This window comes from Marmota flaviventris, chromosome 12 (assembly GCF_047511675.1).
Source record: "Marmota flaviventris isolate mMarFla1 chromosome 12, mMarFla1.hap1, whole genome shotgun sequence".
Lineage (NCBI taxonomy): Eukaryota > Metazoa > Chordata > Mammalia > Rodentia > Sciuridae > Marmota > Marmota flaviventris.
In genome coordinates, this window is record NC_092509.1 from 80,341,729 (window position 1) to 80,367,206 (window position 25,478).

Here is a 25,478-nt window from a genome sequence, read left to right on the forward strand (position 1 = left end):
GAGCAAGGCCCTGGGTTTGATCCTCAGCTCCACATAAAAATAAATAAAGGTATGGTGTCCAACTACAACTAAAAAATAGATATTAAAAAAAAAAAAAAACCCTTTAGTGTGGGGAGGTCCTAAACATCCATCAATAAAGAATTAGGCAAATATAAAATATGACATTTTCATACCACAAAATGTTGTGTAGTCTCAAAGTACAATATGAATTTATGTTCATTAATATAAAAAGTTGGTTATGAAATATTTCCAGGTACCTTCCCCATACTTTAGTCCATTGTTTCCCATGGCTTCTCCAGCCCTAACTCTACCTCATGACTGCTGAATTTCAAATTTGCTCAGATTTTGGAGGCAAAAAATCTGACCTCATTCATCATCTTGTGCCTGGCACCATGGCAGAAGCCATAGGTTACCAGCTATTCTTTGGATTTTATGTTCTTGCTTTTGGCCAAATGTAATGAAACCCCAATTAACTTTTATAATTAAAAGATTTCTAAATCCAATGTAATGCAACTGTATGATAAAAGAATTTGAGCAACAACCTAAAATCTAATATAACTGGATTTAGTTCCTAGTCATTCTTGGTATTAATGGATCTATTTATATCTCAAACATGTTTCACTTTTACAAAGTGGTAAAAATTCAGGCGTTATGTATTAAACAATTAATTGTTAAATTTTTTAATTTACTTATTTTTGCAACCAGAAGAAACTTTTTAAAAAGTATCCTCTAGTGACTTCCTTGTACACTGAATCAAATGTGAACATCTTATCGTGGCTTATGGGATTCTACTTACTTTGGCTATATTCACCACCAACCTGAGTACCCTTTTTTTTCAGTACCCGAAACATACTAAACTCACTCCTACATATCAAGGCTGTTTCTTCTGCCTAGAATGTTATTTTCCTAGATAGTCACATGCTAGTTATAGTTATTAGTATTTAGTTCTTGGTTCAAATGTCAATTCTCTAGACGGGTGATCCCTGATCACCTTTCATAAAAATAGCATTTCCATTTTTTTTATAGCCTCTTCCTGGTTTATTTTCTTCATAGCATTTACCATTTTCTGAAATTATCATCAATTAATTGTTTACTAGTGATCTCACTAAATGAGTCAAGTACTTCATATCATTAAATTTTTCATGGTAAATAAATGTGGTCCTTTTTTTTTTTATAAATGTGGTTCTAAAATTTCAAATTCCTGAAAATGTTCCCTCCAGGAAATCCTTAGCAAGACATTTATCATCCACACATTTATTTATTTTCTGAAATATCTACCAATTTGGTGGCTTTGTATTTATTTCCTCTGTCTAACTGGCTCCTCATCATGTTTCAGACCTCTGCTCAAATATATTGTTCTATGTAAGGCTCCCCTTAACCACTCCCAACAAAAAACACATAATTCCTTCAGATGAATCAGTCATATTATTCTATTTTTTTTTCATAGTTCTCATCCTCTCTAAAGTTATTTTGTTACTTGTTTGTTTACCACAAACTAACATTTTCAGCTTAGGAAAACAATAATCAGTACTCTCATAGAACATCAAAAGAACTTCCTGAAAAGAGAGGCCCTTGGGACAACTTTGTAACACCTCACTTTGTAATAAAGGTCACTGTAACAGTCTATTCAATCACACAAGACAGATTCAGAAAGAATCTGAACAAAGATTTTTTTTTCCAGTTACAGAAATACAAGTGTCTGAATACAAAGCAAGCAAACAAATTGAAGTTTTTAAAGTTTATTTTAATGATCATTGATTTTATTAAATCGCCTTACTGACATTAATGAAAAACAATTTGCTAAACTGCTAGAATCTGCTAAACTACAAAAATGGGTCAGTATCATGGGGGTGAGTGGGAGATCAAAATTCTCAATAGACTGGGGGTGTGCATGGCTATGACTTTCCTCTGTTCTACAGCACTGGATTGTAATTTTGCAAATTAGAAAAATATGCCCTTATACTAAACTGTTAAAAACATCTCAATCTATGTTCCAATCCTGTGTGTGTGTGTGTGTGTGTGTGTGTGTGTGTGTGTGAGAGAGAGAGAGAGAGAGAGAGAGAGAAAGAGACAGACAGAGGGATGGAGTCAGATACCTAAACTTAAAAACACTGTTAATCCAGAACAAGACAGATCCCAAAACTAGAGATAAATTACCTTATATTGTACCATCTATTTAATTAGAAACCCACACTGAAAGTACAGTTATCCTTTTTCTCTCTTAAAAAATTAAAAGTGCAGCCAGGCACAGTGGTGCATGCCTGTAACCCCAGCGGCTCTGGAGGTTGAGGCAGGAGAATCGCAAGCCAGGCTCAGTTACGGCAAGGCTCTAAGTAATTCAGTGAGATACTATCCCTAAATAAACACAAAATAGGGCTGGGGATGTGGCTCAGTGGTCAAGTGCCCCTATGTTCAATACCCAGTACTCAAACAAACAAAAAAAACAATTAATAAGGTAACTTGTAATATCTCAATACATGTATACATTGCAGAATTTCTAGTTAACATAGAATGAATTCGTTTTCAGTAATCATAAAAAATTATTGCTGGCACAACAATGATAACAATTCAGCAGACTAACAATGAGGAGCAACACTAAGTCTTTCACTCCCATCTGATATATTTGAGAAAAAAGAAATTAGAGCTGGCAGGTCTATAATATCAGATTACTTTGTAAATACCTTAGTTTTTGCTACTTTAAATGTTCTCTTATGAAAATGAGATTAAAAATAAAAAGGATATAAAACTTTCATTATTCAAAATTAAATCATCTATTTCATAAAGTACAGCAAATTCCCTCATATTTCAGAATCACTAGTTCTAAAAATGGGACAAATTAAAAAGGATATGCAACTCCAACCATTTACCTGCAAATGCCATAAAATATAATGTTAAGTGAAATTAGCCAATCCCAAAAAATCAAATGCTGAATGTTTTCTCTGATATAAGGAGGCTGATTCATAGTGAGGTTGGGAGGGGGAGCATGGGAAGATTAGACAAATTCTAGATAGGGCAAAGGGAAGGGAAGGAAGAGAGGTAAAAAGGGGGGTAAAAAAGATGGTGGAATGAGATGGACATTACTTCATACATCTCTACATGTATGAAGACACAAATGGTGTGAACAGACTTTTTATACAACCAGAGTTATGAAAAATTGTGCTCTAAATGTATAATATGAATTTTAATGCATTCTGTCATATATAACAAATTAGAATAAAAAATTGTGGGGGGCTGGGATTGTGGCTCAGCAACAGAGCACTCACTTAGCACATGCGAGGCCCTGGGTTCGATCCTCAGTACCACATAAAAATAAATAAATAAAATAAAGGTATCGTGTCTAACAACAACTAAAAAATAAATATTTTTAAAAATTTTTTAAAAGGATATGCAACTGAAAACATGTTGTATTCAAGTCAAATAAGTTTTTGAACTGGGAAATAATATTAATAAAAAAGTGATATTTTAGAAAACTTAAACTAGCAGATGTATACCACAGAGCTTAGAAAAATCTTAAGGAAGCAAGTCCACAAACTCTAGTCCCATAGTACTTTTTAAATGAAGTGATTTGTATATGAAAATACATTTTTTAAAAGAAAAACATAGGTATAGTTAAGTTTCTAGAACTAACACTGTCATTTTACCACTCTCCTCTAAAAAATAAAACAATTTATTTTTAAAACATGGGTTTATAATCCTTGTGGGTAATGTAAAAAACGTCAACTTAGTTGGTGACAAGTCATATTTTTTCCCAAATAGAATAGAAAAAAAAAATCAAGTTACAATAATAAGTACTTTTGTTTCTATAATATGTGACTAGATAAACCAGGTGTGGATTTTGCAATAAAATGTATTCTTAACAGGTCACAGTCAAAAGAATTTCAAGAAACAAGACCAGATGATTGTTAGGGTCTCTTTTGACTCTAAAACCATACTTCTATGTCCTCAAAGGGGAAAAAGATCAATGAGTAGACCTTCTTTAATGTTTAGCTATAGTTCTTCTTTTTATAGCAAACAAAAGAAACCAACTCTGTTGAATTAGCTCTGTTAATTTAAGCAATAAGTGCGATTTATTGAGAAGATAATGAAGTAGTTCACATTAGCTAGGGAAGAGCTGAAACACCAAAGCCAGGAAGCACAGAAAGCAAGCAGCAGGAGTTCACAGGCTTTTCCCAAGGGCAATGCCTTCATAAAGTAGTAAGTGTGGTTCCAACCACCATCTATCACTGAGCTGTGTGTGATTCTCCCTCTGTTCACTTTGCAAAGCTGAATCACTCTATTTTTGTAAAGCTGTATATTTTTATGTCAGTGGTCATTAAATGAGACCTATTGTCTACATAAGAGTACCTTCGGTAACAAAATAATTCCCTTATCTCTCTCCTATTACCATTCTTAGGATTCCTACCCTGCACCCTTCTGATCGTACTACCCTTCACTGCTATACATCCTCTCACTGTTTGATATCCTAACTTCACACTGATGGGTATAATCTACAAAGACAGGGAAACAAAGGTAGCACAATGTATTTATAGAACAAGCACTGATTTAGAAGTCAGAAATTTATCTGTGTTTTTGTCACTAACCATGATCTCTGTGATCATGAGCTATCATTTCTTCTTTCTATACTTCTTCCAACAGGAACCAAATAAGTAACTATTAAATCCATCTATCCATAAAGTTTCCTACTTGTAAAAGCATATGATAATAATTGCCCTATTTGTCTTCTATGATTGTTACCAAATAATAATATTTTTAAACATTTTATAAGCTACTAATCACTACAGAAATAGCAGGGGGAAGATATTTGTTTGTCGGTTCTTTTTCATTTCTCTGGAAGGTCATATGGTGTAGGGGGGACAATAATGGGCTCTGGGGTCCCCAAATACAAGTTCAAATCCTATGATCATCATTTACTACCTGTTTGGCTATAGGCAAGTTAGCTTACCTTGTGGGGTGAATTATAGGTCAGTTTTCTCACCTATAAGGTAGCAATGCACATTAATAACTAAGCAATGCACATTAATAACTAACATCTGTAAGGTGTTAAATTTTCCTAACAATTTATCACCACAGTTCTGTACCTTCAGTCCTATCCTATTTCACACTTCATCTCTTTCAACCCCACATTCCCACTCACATTAATTCTTTCAAGATCATCTGAAGGGCCAAGATCATCTACTCTATCACTAACATCTAGCTGAGGGCCAATATCAGAGCTGATTAAGTATCTATTGAATATATGAATGTCCATAAATCTTCATGGTAAATACATAATGCAACAAACTAAAAAGACTGGATATTCCACCAAAATCATTTCAATCTCATTTCATTTCTCTGTATATACAATGACCCTTCACTTATATACAAATCAATCTTTTACAACTGTACTAAAATAAAAAGAGATAAACCTAGGATGACACTTAAGAGAGCAGCCTTTATCTTTCTCATTAAAAATAAGAGGTTTAGGGGTTGGGGCTGTAGCTTAGTGTAGAGCGCCTGCCTAGCACATGTGAGGCACTGGGTTCGATCCTCAGCACCACATAAAAATAAATAAAAGACATTGTGTCCAAGTACAACTAAAAATATATTTAAAAAAAAAATAAGAGGTTTGGGCTAGGGACGTGGCTCAAGCGGTAGCGTGCTCACCTGGCATGTGCGAGGCACTGGGTTTGATCCTCAGCACCACATAAAAATTAAAAAAAATAAAGATGTGTCCACCAAAAACTAAAAAATAAATATTAAAAGAAAATTCTCTCTCTCTCTCTCTAAAAAAAATAAAAATCAAAAATAAGAGGTTTAAGAGTATCAGCTCTAAAAAGCCAGGCACAGCGGCACACACCTGTAATCCCAGCAATTTGGGAGGCTGAGGCAGGAGAATCCCAAGTTCAAAGCCAGCCTCAGCAGATTAGTGAGGCATTTAGCAACTCAGCAAGACCCTGTCTCTATAAAATATTAAAAAAGGGCTGGGGATGTGGCTCAATGGTTAAGCACTCCTGTTTTCAATCCTAGGTATCAAAAAATAAATTTAAAAAAGAATATCAGCTCAATTTGGTGATGAAAATGTTATGTATTTTGGTATCCAACACTATAGCTACTAGCCACAGATAGCTAATAAGCACTTGAAATGTGCTAATGCGACTGAGGAAATGAACTTTTAAATTTTGTTTAACTTTAATGAATTTAATTTTAAATATCCACAAGGCTTGGTAGCTACTGTATAGGACGGTGCAGTCACAGAACACTGGCCTTTCCTCTTGTGTTTCAGATTTAATTCAGTTTGTACTGATACAGAAACCAGAATATCCAAGCTGACGATAATTCTAAAATTCATTAAATGTATACACATTGAGAATGTATTAACTTAGATATTACTGTCTGACTGGTTAAGGTTTTCCAAGAGCTGGTTTCAAATAAATTTATATTCTTTTAGCATACCACACACAAAAAAAAATCACCTCAAGTCAGGTGTAGTAGTGCACACCTGTATTCCAGGGACTCTGAGGCAAGAGAATGGCAAGTTCGAGGCCACCCACAGCAACTTTGTAAGGTCCTAAGCAACTTAGCAAGGCCCTATCTCAAATAAAAAGGTTTGGGGATATAGCTCAGTCATAAAGCACCCCGGGTTCAATCCCCTATACTAATAAGAAAGTCATCAGGTCAAGATAAGGAGAAAGAAAAAGAAAGGGGAGGGAGGATATTAGCTCAAGATTTTAAATCTATAAAGCTGTTTCATTACTTGTTTTGTTTCTTACCTCCAAATAAAATAAGTAAAATAATCAGGGATCCAAAGTATCAAAAGCAACAGAGGGAGCTGGTGTTGTAGCTCAGTGATAGAGCACTTGCCTAGCACGTATGAGGCACTAGGTTTGATTCTCAGCACCATATATAAATAAATAAAATAAAGGTCCATTAACAACTAAAAAAAAAGCAACAGAGGACAGGTGGTGAACATCCAGACTCTAAGAATTCCAGAGAGTAAAAACCAAAGAGCTTGTTCTTCCTAGTTTCTAGTGGTTAACTACTAATTAATTAATTAGAGTTGGCATAATCGATAAAATATATTTTTGTCAGCCTATTCTAGGATCCCTTCTTCATCTCCCAACTCTAATGAGTCAAAAAGTCATCTCTACCCTACCTACCTACCTTAAAAATGCCTTTCCCACCCACTTCTACATCTCTCCAGCCACTACCTTAAATCAGGCCCTAGGCTATTTCATCAGCCTCCTGAGCAGTAACACCAGAGTAACTCTCTGGAACACCAGTCTAATGACAGCCTCTGTAGGGTTTAAACCCTATACCATGCAGCACTTCCCTATCACTTCCAGGATAACATACACCTTTGTCATAGCATAAAAGATCATAGAGGCCCTATCTCCATCTACCATGTGATCTCACTCTCTCTGAGAGCAGTACACAACTCATCTCAAGCTACAACTAAAGCTCTCGCTTTTCCTTGTGTGTCATGCTCTCATGCTCCTCTTAAGATTCCCTTTTACTCCCATATACAATACCTTACAGCACAGCTTTCCTTTCCCTACTTCAATTCCTTCACATCCTTCAAAACTTGTCTTAAGTGTAGGACTGAGCTGGGTGCAGTGGCTCACACCTGTAACCCAGCGACTCAGGAGGCTAAGGCAGGAGGATTCCAAGTTCAAGGCCAGCCTCATCCAACTTAGTGAGGCACTGTCTCTGTTTGGTGTGTGGGAGACTCCCCCTTCTCAGAGAACATCATGGAATCCCTTACCCCCTCCCTCCTCTCCAAAGGGCCCCAAACCAAGAGCGCCAAATTCAAAGGTTTCCTCCACCAATCCCCACAGGACACAGTGTCCACTCGCTGTTCCTGAGTTACCCTGGCAATTGGCACCCAACATGTCCCCTATGCAACCCTTCTTAAGCCGAAGCTTATAAGCACATGCTGTCTTCTCTCTTCTCTCTCTGCCCTCCTCTTCTCTGCTCTCTTCCTCTTTGTCCTCTTCCTCTTCTTTCTCTTTCTCTCTGCCCTCCTCTCTCCTGACTCTCTTTTCTTCTCCTTCAGGCAGCCCCCCAATAAAATAACTTGGTTGAAACTCCGTCTCGGTTGAGTCACTGGCCTTTCAGTCTCAAAATAAAAAACAAAAAGGAGTCAGGCACACGCTTGTAATCCCAGAGACTCCAGAGGCTGAGGCAGGAGAATGGCAAGTTCAAAGCCAGTCTCAGCAAAAGTGAGGCACTAAGTAACTCAGGGAGACCCTGTCTCTAAGTACAAAATAGGGATGTGGCTCAGTAGTTAAGTACTCTGGATTCAATCCCTGGTTGATGTTAGATCAATGGAGGTGGCTGAGGAACAAAGCACCAAGTAACCCATGTGCGCAAAAGAAACACCAATCAGGTGCTGATGGAACTGCCTGTCAATCAGCAGGGTCTACTGGCCAATCCTGGATCTTAGCCAGCACCCCACCACCACCAAAGCCAACAGGACAACGGAATCTAAAAACCCCTTTTCCTGACCCAAGCCCTCCCTTCCCGCCCTAAAACAAATAAAAATTCCAGTCCGGTTGAGCCCTGATAGCTTGTCCTCAGACCCACCCTGTTGGTCTGAGGGTCTCCCCCAGGAGTGAAACCTCAATAAAGCCTCCTTCAGCAGCCTTTTAAAATCTGCCTCCTTTTGGTCACTGCTGCCTAACCTTACAGTTACCCCCATCCGCCCCACCAAAAAGAGCAGGACTGAGTTTGGTGCTATCATATTCCTAAATAAAATCTGATGAATTTTTACAATCCCCACTAGAAATTAAGACGTTGGAGGGGCTGGGGATATAGCTCAGTAGGTAGAGTGCTTGTCTTGCATGCACAAGGCCCTGGGTTCAATCCCCAGCACCACACACACACACACACACACACACACACACACACACACACACAAAGACACTGGAGAACATGAACTTTATAAAATCACAGGAAACAGTACAAAGGACATTACAGAAGATCCTTAAATAAGCCAAATTAATAAATGGTCTGACTGAATTCAGTTTTATAATATAAAAAGTTTCTGTGAGGCCATCTGATAAAATAAGCACCATTTAACTTGACAATAAACTTAAGAGTTCCAAATAAATAATTATAAATAAACAATGACTCTAACATAATAAACATGGTTGTAAGATATCAAAAGTTAATCTGAATTTGTACAGAGGTATGCTACTAAAAAATAAGGGATGGGACTGTGGCTGTAGCTCAGTGGTTAAGCACTTGTCTAGCATATGTGAGGTACTGAGTTCAATCCTCAGCACCACATAAAAATAAATAAACTAAAGGTATTGTGTCCATCTACAACTAAAATTTAAAAAAAGAAAGAAAAGAAAAAGAAATAATGGAATCCAAGTAGGCTTATGATGAGTGGAAAACAGACAAGTAAGTTCCAGTATTGTACGTAAAGAAAAAACCATGTTTAACAACAGCTGTGAGAATTTAAAATAAATTTTCAAAGACAAATTCTGCTCATAAGTTTTAAAAGCAAGGGCTGGGGATGTGGCTCAAGTGGTAGCGCGCTTGCCTGGCATGCGTGCGGCCTGGGTTCGATTCTCAGCACCACATACAAACAAAGATGTTGTGTCTGCCGAAAACTAAAAAATAAATATTACAAAATTTCTCTCTCTCTCTCTCTTTAAAAAAACAATTTTAAAAGCAAGAACTCTTATACAAGAATAACAAGAAATTAATCTCTCAACTCTACTGTAATACTACCTTTCTTTAATCCCTGTTCTCTGCAGTAAAATTTTTAATCAGGAAGAAGTTGTTTTTTTTTTTTTTTTTGAGTCTCTACATGAGTAAATTATACTGGGTTCCAACAGATGGTGGAACCATGGAAATCCATAAGAATAGCTGCCAAACAGGACGAATAATGTAGAGAGGTAGAAGTAAAGAAAGGAGGGAAGGGAAAGAAAGGGAAGAGACAGAAAAAAAATAAAAGAAGGGGTAGGGAAGAAGGAAGGGCAAAATGGCAGAAAGAAAGGAAGAAAAGGACAAGTGTTTCTAAGATTATCTTTGTTATCAATATCTTTCGTATGTTCAGCAAAAATAATGCTAACTAGAGGATCACCTTGTACATTTTTAATCATCACAAAACTCAAGTCTATCCAGGCTCTACCTACTGTCTCACCCTCTCTGCTTCACCCTTTATACCTTCATCCTACTTACCATCCTACTGAAACACTACAGTCACTTCCATGTAAATGAAATCAACATAACCTTTAAAATAGGAATAACAGTAAATTATTTTGCAAAGAAGACTGGGCAAAGTACCCAGAATGCAAACAAACCATCAGGCAGATTTCCAGATAGCACAACATTTCTATTTCCTTCTACCTCATCACTTTCTACCCACCTATTCCTACCTACCTAGGCAAAGGCAAAAATACAATTTCATGGTTAAAAACATAAGACTTATAGTTAAAACAGAATTTTGCCTTCATTACTTACTGTATTTGCTCTGTAACCTTAGTTATGTTCTCAAAGTTTCAGGTTTTTTCATCAACAGAACAGAAACAATACTTTCCTCTTAAATTTGTTCTAAGAATTAAACTATATGAGATAGTGCATAAAGTGTAAGAACATTGCCTAGCATATGGCACACTAAATAAAAAGAGCTTACCAAATAGTCTGAAAAGTAGAAAGGTAAACAAATATATGCAAATCATAAAGATCTAAGAATTAGTAGGATGGTCATAATTTAAGCTGACAGTAAATTAGTTCACAAAGTATTTTTGCAAAGTTTTATTTTATACAGGCAGGGAAAAAACCAAAACTAATAACCGGGGCAGAGGAGAGAAACAAAGAATAGTTGTGATAATTTATTCCATGATCCTGTAACCCACAAAAAAAAAGTTAAAAATCCTTAGTTGGAACCCAAAGTCTTTTTATAATCTAACTTGAAATATTTTTTTAGCCTCATCTCACCTTTATACATATATTGCAGCATTTGGTTTCATTTGCTACAAGCCTACAAGCCTACAAGCCTCTTAATTTTCACGTCATTCTGGGTTCCAGTATTTACTCTGATGATAGATAACATGATTTGGGCCAAAACATACTTTTGGTTGAAAAATGTTCATTTGTGATTTTAACGGACACCACTTTTTGCTTTGGTTACTTCTTAGACATATATTTAATGCTCATTAAAGCATACATTCCTGTTAATTCTCGCAAACTGTAGAGTCATCCCTTTATATCCTGGGGGACTGTTTCAGGACCTCTCATGGATACTAAAATCTTGGGGTTCAAGTCCCTCATATAAAATGGTGTAGTATTTGCATGTAACACATAACTTCCTTACTTTAAATCTTCTCTAGGTCATTTGCACCTTATATAACATAAATGATACACATAGTTGTATTGTTTAGAAAATAACAACAAGAAAAAAGTCTGTACATATTCAGTACAGACCCAATTTTTACCCCCTAATGATTCCTGGTTGGTTCAACCTACTGATGTGGAATCTCTGAATGCCATGGGCTGACTATATATTTTTTATATTTGTTCTTTATTAACACATTTGTCATATTCATAGGCAAATTACAATTACAATTCTTTCTAGCAATCTCACAGATAACGTTTTTGTGCTGAAATAAAATAATAAACATTGTCTTTAAAACACAAGGTCTTAAGATACTTTTTCCAGTTATATAAATATAGAACACATTTTAAAAGCTATAGTTCTCTAAACCAACTGCTGTCCAAAATAGTTTAAAGCTGTACTCTCAAAATCTCTTTAAAAAGCAATGTAATGAAAATATATATTCTCCAACATGAATTCTCATTTAAAAAAAAATTCTCTCCATTCCCACTCCAAAGTTGATAATGAGATCTACTTATTATCAAATTTGCCTAAGTCATACATCTTTCCTCTTTAGAGATGAATTACTAAAATGTACCACAGAAAAGATATATTAAAGCTTCAGAAAGCCATTTATGAGATCCCTGAATTCAATCATTTAAAGAATTCTTCAATGTTTGCTCATTTCCTATGTTTACTTAAAAGCTAATATCAGGATACCCATTTATCTTTAAAAATATGACTCTCAGAAATATTTAATATACATACAAGGCACTTTAGATAAAAGATTATTTCTATTTGAATTTAAGTTTCTTTTCTGTAAGTTTTTAAATATAAAAATGTTAATAATACAAAAAAGTTAAAAGAGAAAACACCAAATAAAAAAGAAACTTTCATCCCTCCAAGTCCATATTAATCCCACAAGAAACTAAATTTGATAATTTGGCATATATTCATCTAAAAATCACTCTTAGTCAGGTGCAGTATGTGGCACACACCTGTAATCCCAGCAACTTGGGAGACTTAGGCAAGAAGACTACCAAGTTCCAGACCAGTCTAGGCAACCTAGTGAGGTCCTATCTCAAAATAAAAAGTGAAAAGGGCTGGGAATGTAGCTCAATGGTAAAACACCCCCAGGTTCAATCCCTGGTACCACAAATAAATAAATAAATAAATAATAAAAATCACTATCTTAAAATTCATAATTGACTTGGAATCTGTTTTCATTCTATTAAGGTGCCACACTTTATATTAAGACCTATCAAAAAGAAGTAGTACTAATGCTATTTTTTTAAAAAATAAGAATGATACTTTTGCTGCCACCATACATTCCCCCCGCCACAAAAAGCTGTGAAGCAGAATATACAAATGAAACATGCCAAAATTACTAATTTAATTTATAGATAAAAAGTGGTAGGTGATAGTCAATATACTCAATGCAAATTAAAGAAAATATTTTCTATACTTTCCGAACAGCAAAAACTCTTAAAAAAAAAAGTTTCTTAAGGTACAAGCTTTGACTTGTAATCTGAAAAATTTTATCACATGGGTTTTAAGAAAGGGTAACATAGTATTACAATATCAACCAAAATGTCATAGCAATAGAAAAACTTTAAATTGTAACTGAAATTGAAAGTATACAATTAAAATACAGGTCAGCAAATGTTTCATTGCAAAATGTTAAAATGAGCTTGCCAGGTATCATGTTTTCAAGTTCTAACAACCCAAAGTAAAAGTTAGAACCAGAAAAATAGGGAAATAATTTTCTGTATCATTTAAATAACATCTTTTAAACATTATTTAAATATATTTAAAGTTATTAGCATTATTGGTACAGTGTGAAAGAAATATAAGTAATGCAATTAGTAGTCTACCAAACCCATTATCTCTAAATTAATTCTGCACATATCTTCATACTTCACACAAAGAAACTGCACTAGAAAAAAAATGTGAAAGTATGTTGTTTCATTCTTATTCTAAAATAGATAACCTAATTTAAAGATAACTAGGTTATAAAATGCTTATCTACTTGTACCTGAAAGAGCAACTACTACTGCTCAAAGTCATTAATGTGCTTTGTAACTATTCACTTGGCCAAGAAGTGGAAGTAATTGGTGGCAGCATTCGACTAGTGGAGTGATTCTGGAGGAGCTAAATGTGACATCAGATAGTATGGTATTCAACATCTTAGTTGAATTTTGCTTGCCTCTGGCAAACAAATACATATATATAAAGTAGGTATACAAAAGTCAGAGAGTAACTATAGTTGAATTTGCAGTCATCAAGGAAAGTTGAAAATCTCATATCTGACAACAAATAGATCAACATTCTCAGTTATCTTAACTGATTCTATTATAAACCCATAACTAATTTCCATTAACTAAATTATTCATGAAGTTCCTCTGGTACATTCCATTCCTCATAAGTATTAAAATAAGTTTAAAAGAAGAAAAAACAGGCAGAAAGCAAAGTAGGTCATCACCTCATTTAGTCCTAAATTTGGTAAACTAATATTTGTTCACCATCTTAAATTTCACAATTTTGTAATACAGTCTTCTACGTACACCCTTACCCCTTTTCCCAAGCAAGACTAGTACTCTCACAAAAGATAATACGATTTAATCAAACTGCAAAACCACTTTCTAACAGCATTATTGATCATAATTGTGTTTTGTGAAACCTAAGCTAAAGCAGTTACAATGGTCTAAATAACATACAATAAACTTAAACATTTGGATTAATGTCGTCAGAGACTATCCATGACAAAAGTTCCTGCATGCTGGTCCCAGGCCCGTTTAGAATCCTTCTGCAAGTATTTTCTACCAGAATGAGTTAACAGTTATTAAATAAACTAAAATATCTAACATGCAGAAATTTACCACTTATTCAAACACAAAAATGAACACTTAGAAATTTCAAACTCTTGCCTAATGAAAATAAAGTCAAGGATGCATTTTGCATCTCTTCTAGTTTGTGTTTATGATGGAAAAAACACTTTTTATATTAAATTAAAATTACTTTAAAGAAGCTGAAACTACACAATTTTTTTCCAGATATTAGATGGCACCAAACATTCCAAAATAGTTTGTTAAAATCCTCCTTTGCTTAGAAACAAGATTTACCAAAAAAAAAGGATAATTTTTAAACTCTAGGTAGAAATGATAATCAAAAGGCAAAACACTTCCCACTGTTTTATAGTATCAATTCACATTCAATAGTATGTACTTCAAACTTTAAAATAATCTTGGGCATACAAAAACTCACCATCTGTATGGGTTTCTTGTGGAGATCTCGTTCAGTTACCAATTTTTCCTGGTCAGTGACATAAAGACCTTTCTGTGCTAAAGCCTGGATTACAGCATCATGGCCCAAAAGGGGTTTTGCAGCATCACTCTTGAGAATTAGACTTCCAGCACGACAATACAGTTCAGCTGACAGAAGCAAATTAACAACAGGTGGTTTGATGTGTTCCTGGTCATACTGATCTGTGTAAAATGGTTCTCGAAGTTCCTCTGGCACATTTTCTATAAGATTAAGGGGGGGAAAAAAATCTCTTACAAGATTTTTATAAGAGAAACACAAAATTTATTTAATAATTATTATTCATCACAGATCTTAAGATTCCCTCTAAAATAATATCCCTTTAACTGAAAAAGTAATTATTTAGACTGTGGCATATCATCTAGAACAAAGAAAGAATTTCCTTTATAGAAGATACTGTTCTAAGAATATTCCAGAAACAGACTATTAAGCAAACAAGGAGAAGTTTTCTAAGTCTAGTGGCTCTGGGGAATGATTCCACATGCAGAATCAAAAGCACAGAAGAAACTATGAAACTCCTAAAAACTAATTTCAGTGAATAACCACACATGCAAGCAGTCAACCAGGACATGCACCACAATAATACTTCAGGAGACTACTAGGCCTTGCTTCTTGAAAGGATAAAATGCTTTGCCTAAAGTTTTATAGCTACAGAATTGCAGAACAGAGACTATCTCTTATTCTGTCCCTCTACCTCAAGGCCTTAGGTCTCTCTCCCCCTTCTTGATTAGCCTGCTAAAGTTATTGAGGAAAAGTTGTAGGCATTATTTAGGAAAGATTCCCTGTTTAAAATCTGGTACTCAATACTGATAGCTATAAAAATCAGAGATAGAAGAAGGGGATTATTTAATAGGAATAAGGAAATTAAGTTTGAAGACAGTAGTAAAATCAGGAAGTAAGGACAGAAGAGATTGCTAAAGAAAAACAAAAAGGATCCAGAAATGAGCAGAGACAGAGGTCAAGATGGAAATCAAAGATGATCAAGAACGGTTTGCCAGGGAAACAGTGATAGCATGAATAGGAAAAAATACATAAAAATTTAAAAAAAAAATAAGAGGCAGAGTCAATTCTGAAAGCAAAACCATACACTCAGTTTTAGACATCTTAAGTTTGAAATGACAGAAAAACTATCCAAGTGGAAATATCCAATAAGCAGCAGGATATATAGGACTCAAGAAAGAGGTCAGAGTGAATGTATTAATTTGGGATTCTGGAGACACCTAAAAATATCCTCATTTAATAATTGAAAACACTTTTCTTCCTTTGTAGCTGCACCACCCAGTAGTGAGCCAGCTTTATACTTCAACTACTTGACTCAGTATTGTGAACTGAAGAATATATGCTGGGACTCACTTAAATTTTAGTATTAGAGGAACTATACAGAAGCTATTGAGTGGAACAATCATAAAAGGGAAATTATTTTAAGCTATTATAAAATGTATAAATAATGGATTTTATTTCCTATATCAATAAAAATCATTAATATAGATGAACTGATAGTTAAACGGTTGCACAAAGAAAAGTCAGTGATTATTATCAGGATTATAAACTTATCTATCATACCTATACACCCACCTAACATTTACTTACTCATTGCTTTCCTACCCATTTTTACACATGATCTTTATAACATTTTGGTGAAATGGGCAACAAATAATAATAAACAGATAAGTAATAGAAATATATACTTGTACTTACAAAGGACTTTCTACATGTGGGCACTGTCCTAAACATGAATTCCGACATTTAATCCTAAACAACCCTTTTACACCCCATTTGACAGATAAGAAACTCAAGAAAGGTTATCTTGCCCAAAAGTAAATGCAGAATTCTAGCTCTAAACCATCTAGCTAAACAGACTCAATAGCATGCAATATCACAAGGATAAAAGACGGAAGGTGGAAGGCGTAGAGCCCAGGGACTATCTTCATTCTATCAAGGCATACCCACAAACTTAAGTTATAAAAGCACAAGTTTTTAAAAAGTCCTAAACACAAGGAAAAGGGAAAGGATCCTTAGAAAATCAAGAATATGATAAAAAATAATTTTTCAACCTCCAAAAGAATGTAAAATTCCATATTAAATATTACAAAATAGGTCACTTCAAAAACAGCCTCAGCAAAAAAGCAAGCACTAAGCACACAGTTAGACCCTGTCTCTAAATAAAATACAAAATAGGGCTGGGGATATGGCTTAGTGGTCAAGTGCCCCTGAGTTCAATCCCCAGTACCCCCCCCCAAAAAAAAAAAGCTCTTCAAAAACTAGGTGTGCTCAAGAGAATCCTTTCAAAATGTCTTATCATTTCGTCAACATTACTATTTTAAAAAAAACAAATTGGAGCTGCACCATTTTTAAAAAAAAAATGAAACAGTATACGAAAAAATAAATACACAAAAGCAAAGATAAGGTTTTACTCTTTTCTTAACTTCCAGAACAAAAAGGTTAAGAAATTAATAACTATGAAATGGCTGAGTGAAATATCACTCCTAAAACTGCAAAGAAAAGAAACAAGTTTTTCTTGTATACCAGGATTTAAGCAGAACCTATCCTAATCATGTTATTATAAATCTGACTAGATCCAAGTTTTGAAATTAACATTAATTTGAAATGCTTGAGGTACAGGTAGAGGGAGTAGAAACAGTATTGCTAAAAACAATTTTCTATAAAGCTGAGTTAGGTACTAGTTGCATCCATATCCCAGAAAGTACTACAGATTTATTTAAAACAATGAAGGGTCAGGAGGTAGAAGGAATGCACTTTGAAAACATCATCACACTAGCTAGGCGGGGTGGTGCATATCTGAAACCCCAGTGACTAGGGAGGCTGAGGCAGAAGGATCCCAAGTTGGAGGCCAGTCTGGGCAACTTAGCAAGACCCTGTCTCAAAATAAAAAATAAAAAGTGCTGGGAATGTAGCTGAGCATTAAAGCACTCTTGTTTTCAATTCCCAAGACATGAAAAAAGAAAAAGAAAGAAATACCCTTACCAGGTGGGCACAATGGTGCACACCTGTAATCCCAGTGCTCAGGAGGCAGAGGCAGGAGGATTTCAAGTTCAAAGCCAGCCTCAGCAATTTAGCAAGGTGCTAAGCAATTCATTGAGACCTTGTTTCTAAATAATGTACAAAACAGGACTGCAGATGTGGCTCAGTGGTTGAGTGCCCCTGAGTTCATTTTCCAGTACCCTCCAAAAAAATTAATTAATTAATTAATTAAATTTAAAAAAGAAATACTCTCACACTAAAAAATAGAAACACTACTGTATTTTTCAAATCTAAAGATTGTTTCTAAAACAATTACTAACACAGAACTTGTAAATTACAAAAAAAAAAAAAACCAACTGAAAGGATTCCACAGACTCTGAACTTGAAATTACATGCAACTCAGTACGGGTAATCAAAGAAAAGTTACAAAATATTTTTTTGCAAAATGGCAAAAAATAAAAAAAAAATTAAACTTAAAAAAATAAACCATGAACCTACTGCTGACAATGTACTACTAAAAGGATGCCCTCATATAACCAAAGGGAAAGGACCATGTATCGAACGAAAAGGATCCCAGCACCTCACTCTGTCTAGTACATGGTAAGTGCTCAGTAAATTTTAGATAAATTAATAAAAATGCTATTTTTTAAAAATTCTTGTCAGTAGCCTTTTCCTGTAGGAACTCCCAAATTTCAAATTTCCCCTCAACTAACTTCCTGATTCTGCGCTATTAACCATAATTTAATCTGTACCTGCTTTGAAAAATACTAATTTTCTCCTGGGCCATCTCCACTTCTGTAACAGCATTCCCTCTCAAAACCTTTGTTCAGTTAACCTACATTCACTACTTACATTCAGTCCAAATTTGGGGAAATTTTGGACTTTGGGAAAATATGGGCTTGATTTTAAAAGACTGGGTAGAGTTCTAATTCTACCACTTAGTCGTATGGGTTCTTAAGTGCAGTAATTAACTTTTCAGAGTTCTAGTTTCCCAATATTCCACAAGTACACTACCCACTACTATGATCCCAATGACCTCTTTTCCTTGACCCACTATACTCCAGGCACACAAGTCTTTCTGGTGCTCAAACACGCTAAGTTCAGCCCTACCGACCTGTGTACTAGTTGTTCCTTCTGCCTCTAGTATTCCCCTCCTAGTTGCATGGTTGGCTCTCTCCATTCACATCTCAGTTAAATGTCATCTCCTCAGACATACCTTCCCTGACAACCCAATCATCCTATTTTAACTCTCTAGATAGCAATTATTGCTATCCTATAATATTTTGTTTTTATTTTTGCCTTTTCACACTATAATATGCCTCAAAGGAGAGCAGGTTACTTCTCTGTCCTATGTCACCAGCACTTAAAACTATGCCTGACACAGAGTAGGAACTCAAGTACTTACTAAAATAATTTTTAAATCCCTAAACACAGAGTTTTGCATTCATATAAAGTACCAATTAAAAGGTTCTTCCTTCCCTCTGCTTTGTTACCAAACAACGCATTAAGTGCTGTATGACAATCCTAAGCTTAAATTATCACCCCCATTCCTCCCGCTACCCCCCAAGACCTAAGCTCTTCAGAGTTCCAAACCCTTACATAGGCCACAGCCTACTTAACTCTCATTTGTTGTTGTTTCTTTCATTCTTTTGTTTTCTTCATGGTACTGGGCATCAATGTCAGGGCCTCACACATGCCACATAAGCAATCTACCACTAAACTGCATTCCCAGGCCTCTACTGAACTCTTCACTTAGTGCCTCAAAGAAACCTCAAATTCAAATGGAAACCAAGTTTCTCAGTGACCAGAAGAATTAGAAATATAACAAAGAGCTGGGCGTAGTGGCACACATTTATAATCCCAGAAACTCATAGGCTATTGGCAGGAGGATTCCAAATTTGAGGTCAGCTTCAGCAACTCAGTGAGGACCTAAGCAACTAAGCAAAACCTGTCTCAAAAAAAAAAAAAAAAAAAAAGTTAAGAAGAGCTTGGGAGGTGGCTCAGTGATAAGGTGCCTCTAGGTTCTACCCTCCCAGTACCAAAAAAGACTACTGGTGCTGCTGGATGAAATAGGAAGCATCGTTGTTCAATATCTATCTCTCTATATATATAAATAGCTAGAGAAAGAAATAGATGTAGGTATGCATTATATATGTGTTTGCTAAATAACATTCCAAAAGCAATAAATCTACCATCTGTAATAAACTTCCCACTGAAAGAAAAAGAATAATGAATAAATGGCTACTTCCATTGCTAGAAAGAACAGAGAAAGTACAGAGTATAGAACCTGTGTGTGTGTGTGTGTGTGTGTGTGTGTGTGTGTGTATGCATGCATAAATAAGTAGAAAAGAAGGGAAGCTCCTCCTTTTGGAATACTAACTGATAAATGGGGGTCACTAATGGCAATAATGAACAGTAAAAATTGATTCAGGCAAGAATCATTACTGAATGATAACATGGTGAATAAAAGTCTGATGAACAAGATATTTTAAGTTATGTCCCCATAAATTACTTATTACAAATAGAAAAACAATCATTTTATAGTGAAGAAAACTGACAGATAACACTTTAACCAGATATCAAAGTAAGCTTCACCAATACTAGAACAAACATTATGTACATCTTTTTGTTTGTTTGTTTTTTGGTACTGGGAATTGAACCCAGAGATGCTTACCCACCAAGACACACTCCCCAGCACTTTTTATTTTTTTCTTTTGAGATAGGGTCTCACTAAACTGCTTAAGGCCTTGCTAAATTGCTGAGGCTGGCTTTGAACTCGAAATCCTCCTGCCTCAGCCTCCCAAACCGCTGGGATTCCAGGTGTGTGCCACTGAACGCAGCGGCCATTGTGTACCTCTTGATGTGATTTACTAAAAACACATTTCTATTGTGGTAGTTTTTTGACAGATTTGTGTAACTTTAATCATTAAGAAATGTCAGACAAATACAAGTTGAAAGACATTCTACAAAGTATTTGACCCATTTTTCTAAAAGTATACTTTATTAGAGGAAAAAAAAATCGACACTGAATGCTTAGACATTTGAGGGAGACTAGGAAGGAGGATTTCCCATTTCTCCACACATCCCACCCAGCCTTCTAGTTTCACTGTGTATGAAAGAGGACCTTAAGTTGTTCTGGCTTTAGGAGGAACAGATGGGTAAGGAAATGCTCCTCTATCTGAGTCTTTCCTCTGGAGTTGCCAGGTTGCCAACTAGCCTGTCTCTGGGTGACGGGGCACTCTTGCTCAAGTACCCTGTGGAATGCAAAGATGGACAGATGTGGTTGTGGTGGTGGTAGTGGAAGTCATGAGAGAAATACAGTAATAAGTTAATCAGAGGGAGGCAGGGAGAAGTAAAAGGAAGAGAGAGAAGAAGGAATGTGGGAAAGATGGAAGAAAGTCAAAGAAAATGGGATGGCAGAAGAAGGCAGGAATAACAGGGATTTACAATGTAGTCTCCAGGTCCTGGGTCTCTCTCAGCTCTTGTCTGAGGGCAGGTCTCTGACACTTTGTTTTTCTTCATACATTAAGGCATTCCTACTGGGACACTGCCAGCACCCATCACAGGATGTCACCGTCCTTCTAGTCATTCAGACCAAAGACAGAGGGAGACAACTGCTGAATGCAGGGTTAACACTCCAAAGCACTGCAGAGGAACATATAGAAAGAGGTGACCCAGTTAGCCCCTGTGGACAACTGGCTGCTTTTACCAGGCACAGAGGGTAAAGGAGATTTGGCAAGAGCTAATAAGATCTATGTAGGAGCCAGGCAAGGGGACTGATTTTCAACTCAGCATATATTTTAGTGTACCTGGTCTTCAAAAATGTTAATATCATAAGGGAGAAAGAAAGCCTAAAGAACTACTACAGGTTAAAGGAGACTAAACAAATTTGACAACTAAATGCAATGCATGATTCTAGACTGGATCCTGAAATGGGAAATAAAAAGCAATAATAGACATTAAAACAATTGGCAAAACTGAATAGGGGCTGTGTGGATTAGATAATATTATATCATGGTTAAATTTCCTGATTTTTAATTAATTTTATGTAAGAGAACTATCTTTCATCTTAAAAGATATATACTAAGGGAGAATGGGGACATAACATCCCTAATGCATTCTCAAATGGCTCCAAATATATCATACATATATATCTTTAAAAAAAATTTTTTTAGTTGTAGTTGGACATAATAGCTCTATTTCATTTATTTATTTTTATATGATGCTGAGGATCAAACCCAGGGCCCTGCACATGCAGGTGAGCACTCTACCACTGAGCCACAACCCTAGCCCCTCATACATATATTTTAATTTGTATATATTTATGTATATATGTATATACACACATACATATTATAATATATACACGTATTTGTGTAAGAAGGAGGGGCTAGGAGGGAGAGAGGGAATGGTAAAATAAATGAGACAAATTTGTTGGTCAATCAGGGTAAAAGATATTTGGGGTTTTTCTGTACAACTCTTGTACATTTGAAATTATATTGAAAAATGTTATAAAATGTCAAAATGCCTAAAACCAATCTTTTTTTCCCAAACTTGATTATCTTCCAGAATTCCTTACATAAATGAATGACCACCATTCATTCAGTTGCCCAAGTCAGAAACATAGGAGCCATCGTTAATGTTTCTGTCCCTCAATTCTCCAGGAGGAGAGAAAAAAAAAAAAAGTCCAGGCCAACCCCTGCTCCCTTCTTCACATTCTCAAATCACATCTCCACGGTCCAGGTGATCAGTACTTTTCATCTCAATTACTGCATTCATTCCTAATTTTTTTCTTTTCATATTCACTTTTGTTCCTACTCCAAATCGCTCTCTATTCTAGCCAAATCCTGCTTACTTCCCTGAAGTAAATTTGATCATTTCACAAGCACCACCGCCACCCCCACCACCACACTCAAGGGTTTTCAATGACTTCTCATTTCTCTAAGAATTAAAATCTTTTGCTTTTGGCTCTCTGAGCAGCACCATGGTGGTAGGCAAGAACAAGCACCTTACAAAAGGCGGCAAGAAAAGAGCCAAGAAGAAAGTGTTTGATCCATATTCTAAGAAAGACTGGTATGATGTGAAAGCACTAGCGATGTTCAATATAAGAAATATTGGAAAAACATCAGTCAACAGGACCCAGGGAACCAAAATTGCAACTGATGGCCTCAAGGGTCAGGTGTTTGAAGTGAGTCCTGCTGATCTACAGAATGATGAAGTTGCGTTTAGGAAGTTCAAGCTAATTACTGAGGATGTTCAGGGAAAAAACTGCCTGTCCAACTTCCATGGCATGGATCTTACCGTAACAAAATGTGTTCCATGGTCAAAAAATGGCAGACAATAATCGAGGCTCATGTTGATGTCAAGACTACCGAAGGTTATTTGCTGTGTCTATTCTGTGTTGGTTTTACTAAAAAACGCAACAATCAGATACGGAAGACTTCCTTCGCTCAGTACCAGCAGATCCGCCAAATCCGGAAGAAGATGATGGAAATCATGACCCAGGAAGTGCAGATAAATGACTTGAAAGAAGTGGTCAACAAACTGATTCCAGACAGCATTGGGAAAGACATAGAAAAGGCTTGCCAATCAATTTATCCTCTTCAAGATGTCTTTGTTAGAAAAGTAAAAATGCTGAAGAAGCCCAAGTTTGAATTGGGAAAACTCATGGAGCTTCATGGTGAAGGTAGTAGTTCTGGAAAAGCTACAGGAGATGAGACAGGTGCTAAAGTTGAACAAGCTGATGGATATGAACCATCAGTTCAAGAATCTGTTTAAATTTCAAATTTTTAATAGTGACCAATAAAAAGTCCTATTTGTAGGGAAAAAAAAAAAATCTTTTCTTGGGGCTGGGGATATGGCTCAAGCAGTAGCACGCTCATCTGGCATGCGTGCAGCCCGGGTTCAATCCTCAGCACCACATACAAAGAAAGATGTTGTGTCTGCCGAAAAACTAAAAAATAAATATTAAGATTCTCTCTCTCTCAAAAAAAAAAAAAAGTTATTAAAAAAATCTTTTCTCTGACCTAAAAAAAAAAAAATGATTCTATCCCCCCAATCATTCGGTTCCTGGAAACCATGCTCTCTTTCTGCAAAGCCTCTGCACATCCTGGTCACTTGGTTTGGAATGCTCTTTCTTCCTATTCTTTTTACTCTTTCTGATTCTTGGGGTCCAATGACCCATTCAGTTTGATCCAATTTTCCCTCAATAAAAGGAAAGAATATAGTATTTATCCGGCCTGCCCTGTATCTCAATGTACTTTTACTCTTGAGAAACTATTCAATTCTATAAAAAGGAATGTGTTTGGGGCTGGGGTTGTGGCTCAGTGGTAGAGTGCTTGCCTTGCATGTGTGAGACACTGGGTTTAATCCTCAGCACCACACAAACATAAATAAACAAAATAAAGGTATAAAAAAAGAATGCGTTTGTAGTTTGTAAAACAAATTGAAATGTTTGAAGATATTTTAAGTACGATAAGTAGTTAGTAAGCAAAAAGCCTGTTAGACATAGAATTGATTTGTAAGTAGTAGCATATATATATGGTAAACATAAAAAGGAATGGGGGGAAGATACCTAATTATTCACGAGCTAACTAGGTATTAAATATTCATGATACATATACATGCAAGGTACTAATATTTATGATATAGTATATATACATGAGACTAAACAGAGAGTCAATGAGCACTTAATATTCACAAGTCCTTAATTCACTCATCCATTGATGATGCTCATTTTGTCCTGTGTCTTCTGCCCAAGAAACACAAAACCCACAGCTGTTCATCAAGCTTTTGGCAAGCTACAGCTGTGGCAGGCATGCTAATTCCCTGTGTCTCTCTGATAGAGTATATGTCACTGGTCTGTGTCTCTGTGAGCCTCCTTATTGGAACCTTATTCTGTTCCTGATGACCACATCATCAGCAGAAAAGGCTACACAGTAAAAAGAGATGGACATGGGACAGGAAAAGGAAAGACAATGGAATGAATCTGACTTAACTTTTCTATGTACATATATAAATACATCAGAGTGAATTTCCATATCCTGTACAACCACAAGACCAGGATCCTAATTAGAATAAGATGTACTCTATGTTTATATAAATATTCAAAATATAGTCTAGCATCATGTATTAACTCAAAAAAACAGATTTTGTAAAATTTTTAAATTCTGCATTTGGGACAGACTCAAAGTCAAAAATGAAGAAACACCATTTGGGAGGGGGGACAGTTTTCTTGAGCTAAACTCTCTTGTAACACATTCTGAACACGGATTTAAAAGCATCCAGGAAACACACACCAAAAAAAGAGAGATGAACATATGAACATTGTCCACTGTATGGTCTTTCCTCCTTGCTTCCACCCTAGCTTAAATGTATTAAACTCACCCCATCTCTTGATCGTTTCTCAGTATAAACTGATATAACAAGTCAGATAATTTGCACATTTAAAGTTGTTATGTGAGCTTCCTGTTCCATGACCTCTAGGATATGTGCTAAAGGTACATACTTGGAGGTTACCAATGCATCAAAGTAATTTTTTCCCATACCAAATAATAAAGGGGAATTCTAAGGAGTAATCCAGCTAATAAATGAAGTATGACAGAGAAATTACTAGACACTGAGTGACTCCTAGTAGAAGTATAAGCCACCTATAAAGAAAGAAGGAAAGAAAATTCAACCCTTAATGCAATCAATTCTCTAGATCCAACTACTAACTTGTAAGAAATACAGAGAACGAAGAGAAACTTGTTAAACAATGACATGGAGATCTATACTATGAGAAATCTTATAGGACAAATAGTCTGCTTTTCTCTGACAAATAAATTGCCAAGAAAGATAAAATGAGATAGAGGAGGAGCCTACATATTTT

General features: G+C 35.7%; 1 protein-coding gene and 1 pseudogene across 5 annotated transcripts in view; one reads left to right on the forward strand and one right to left on the reverse strand.

The window, feature by feature from the left end:
• Camsap2 (calmodulin regulated spectrin associated protein family member 2) overlaps positions 1–25,478 on the reverse strand; it is a 91,041-nt gene that overhangs the window by 52,782 nt on the left and 12,781 nt on the right. For 4 of the 5 annotated variants that reach the window (XM_027945686.3, XM_071600194.1, XM_027945684.2 and 1 more), the window contains exon 2: positions 14,570–14,829. The exons of the other annotated variant lie outside the window; for it this stretch is intronic. In XM_027945686.3, coding sequence (XP_027801487.1) covers positions 14,570–14,829 — 260 coding nt within the window. The remainder of the gene's footprint in view (positions 1–14,569; positions 14,830–25,478) is intronic. 5 annotated transcript variants of the gene reach the window in all.
• LOC114100839 (small ribosomal subunit protein eS1-like) lies at positions 22,593–23,386 on the forward strand (annotated as a pseudogene).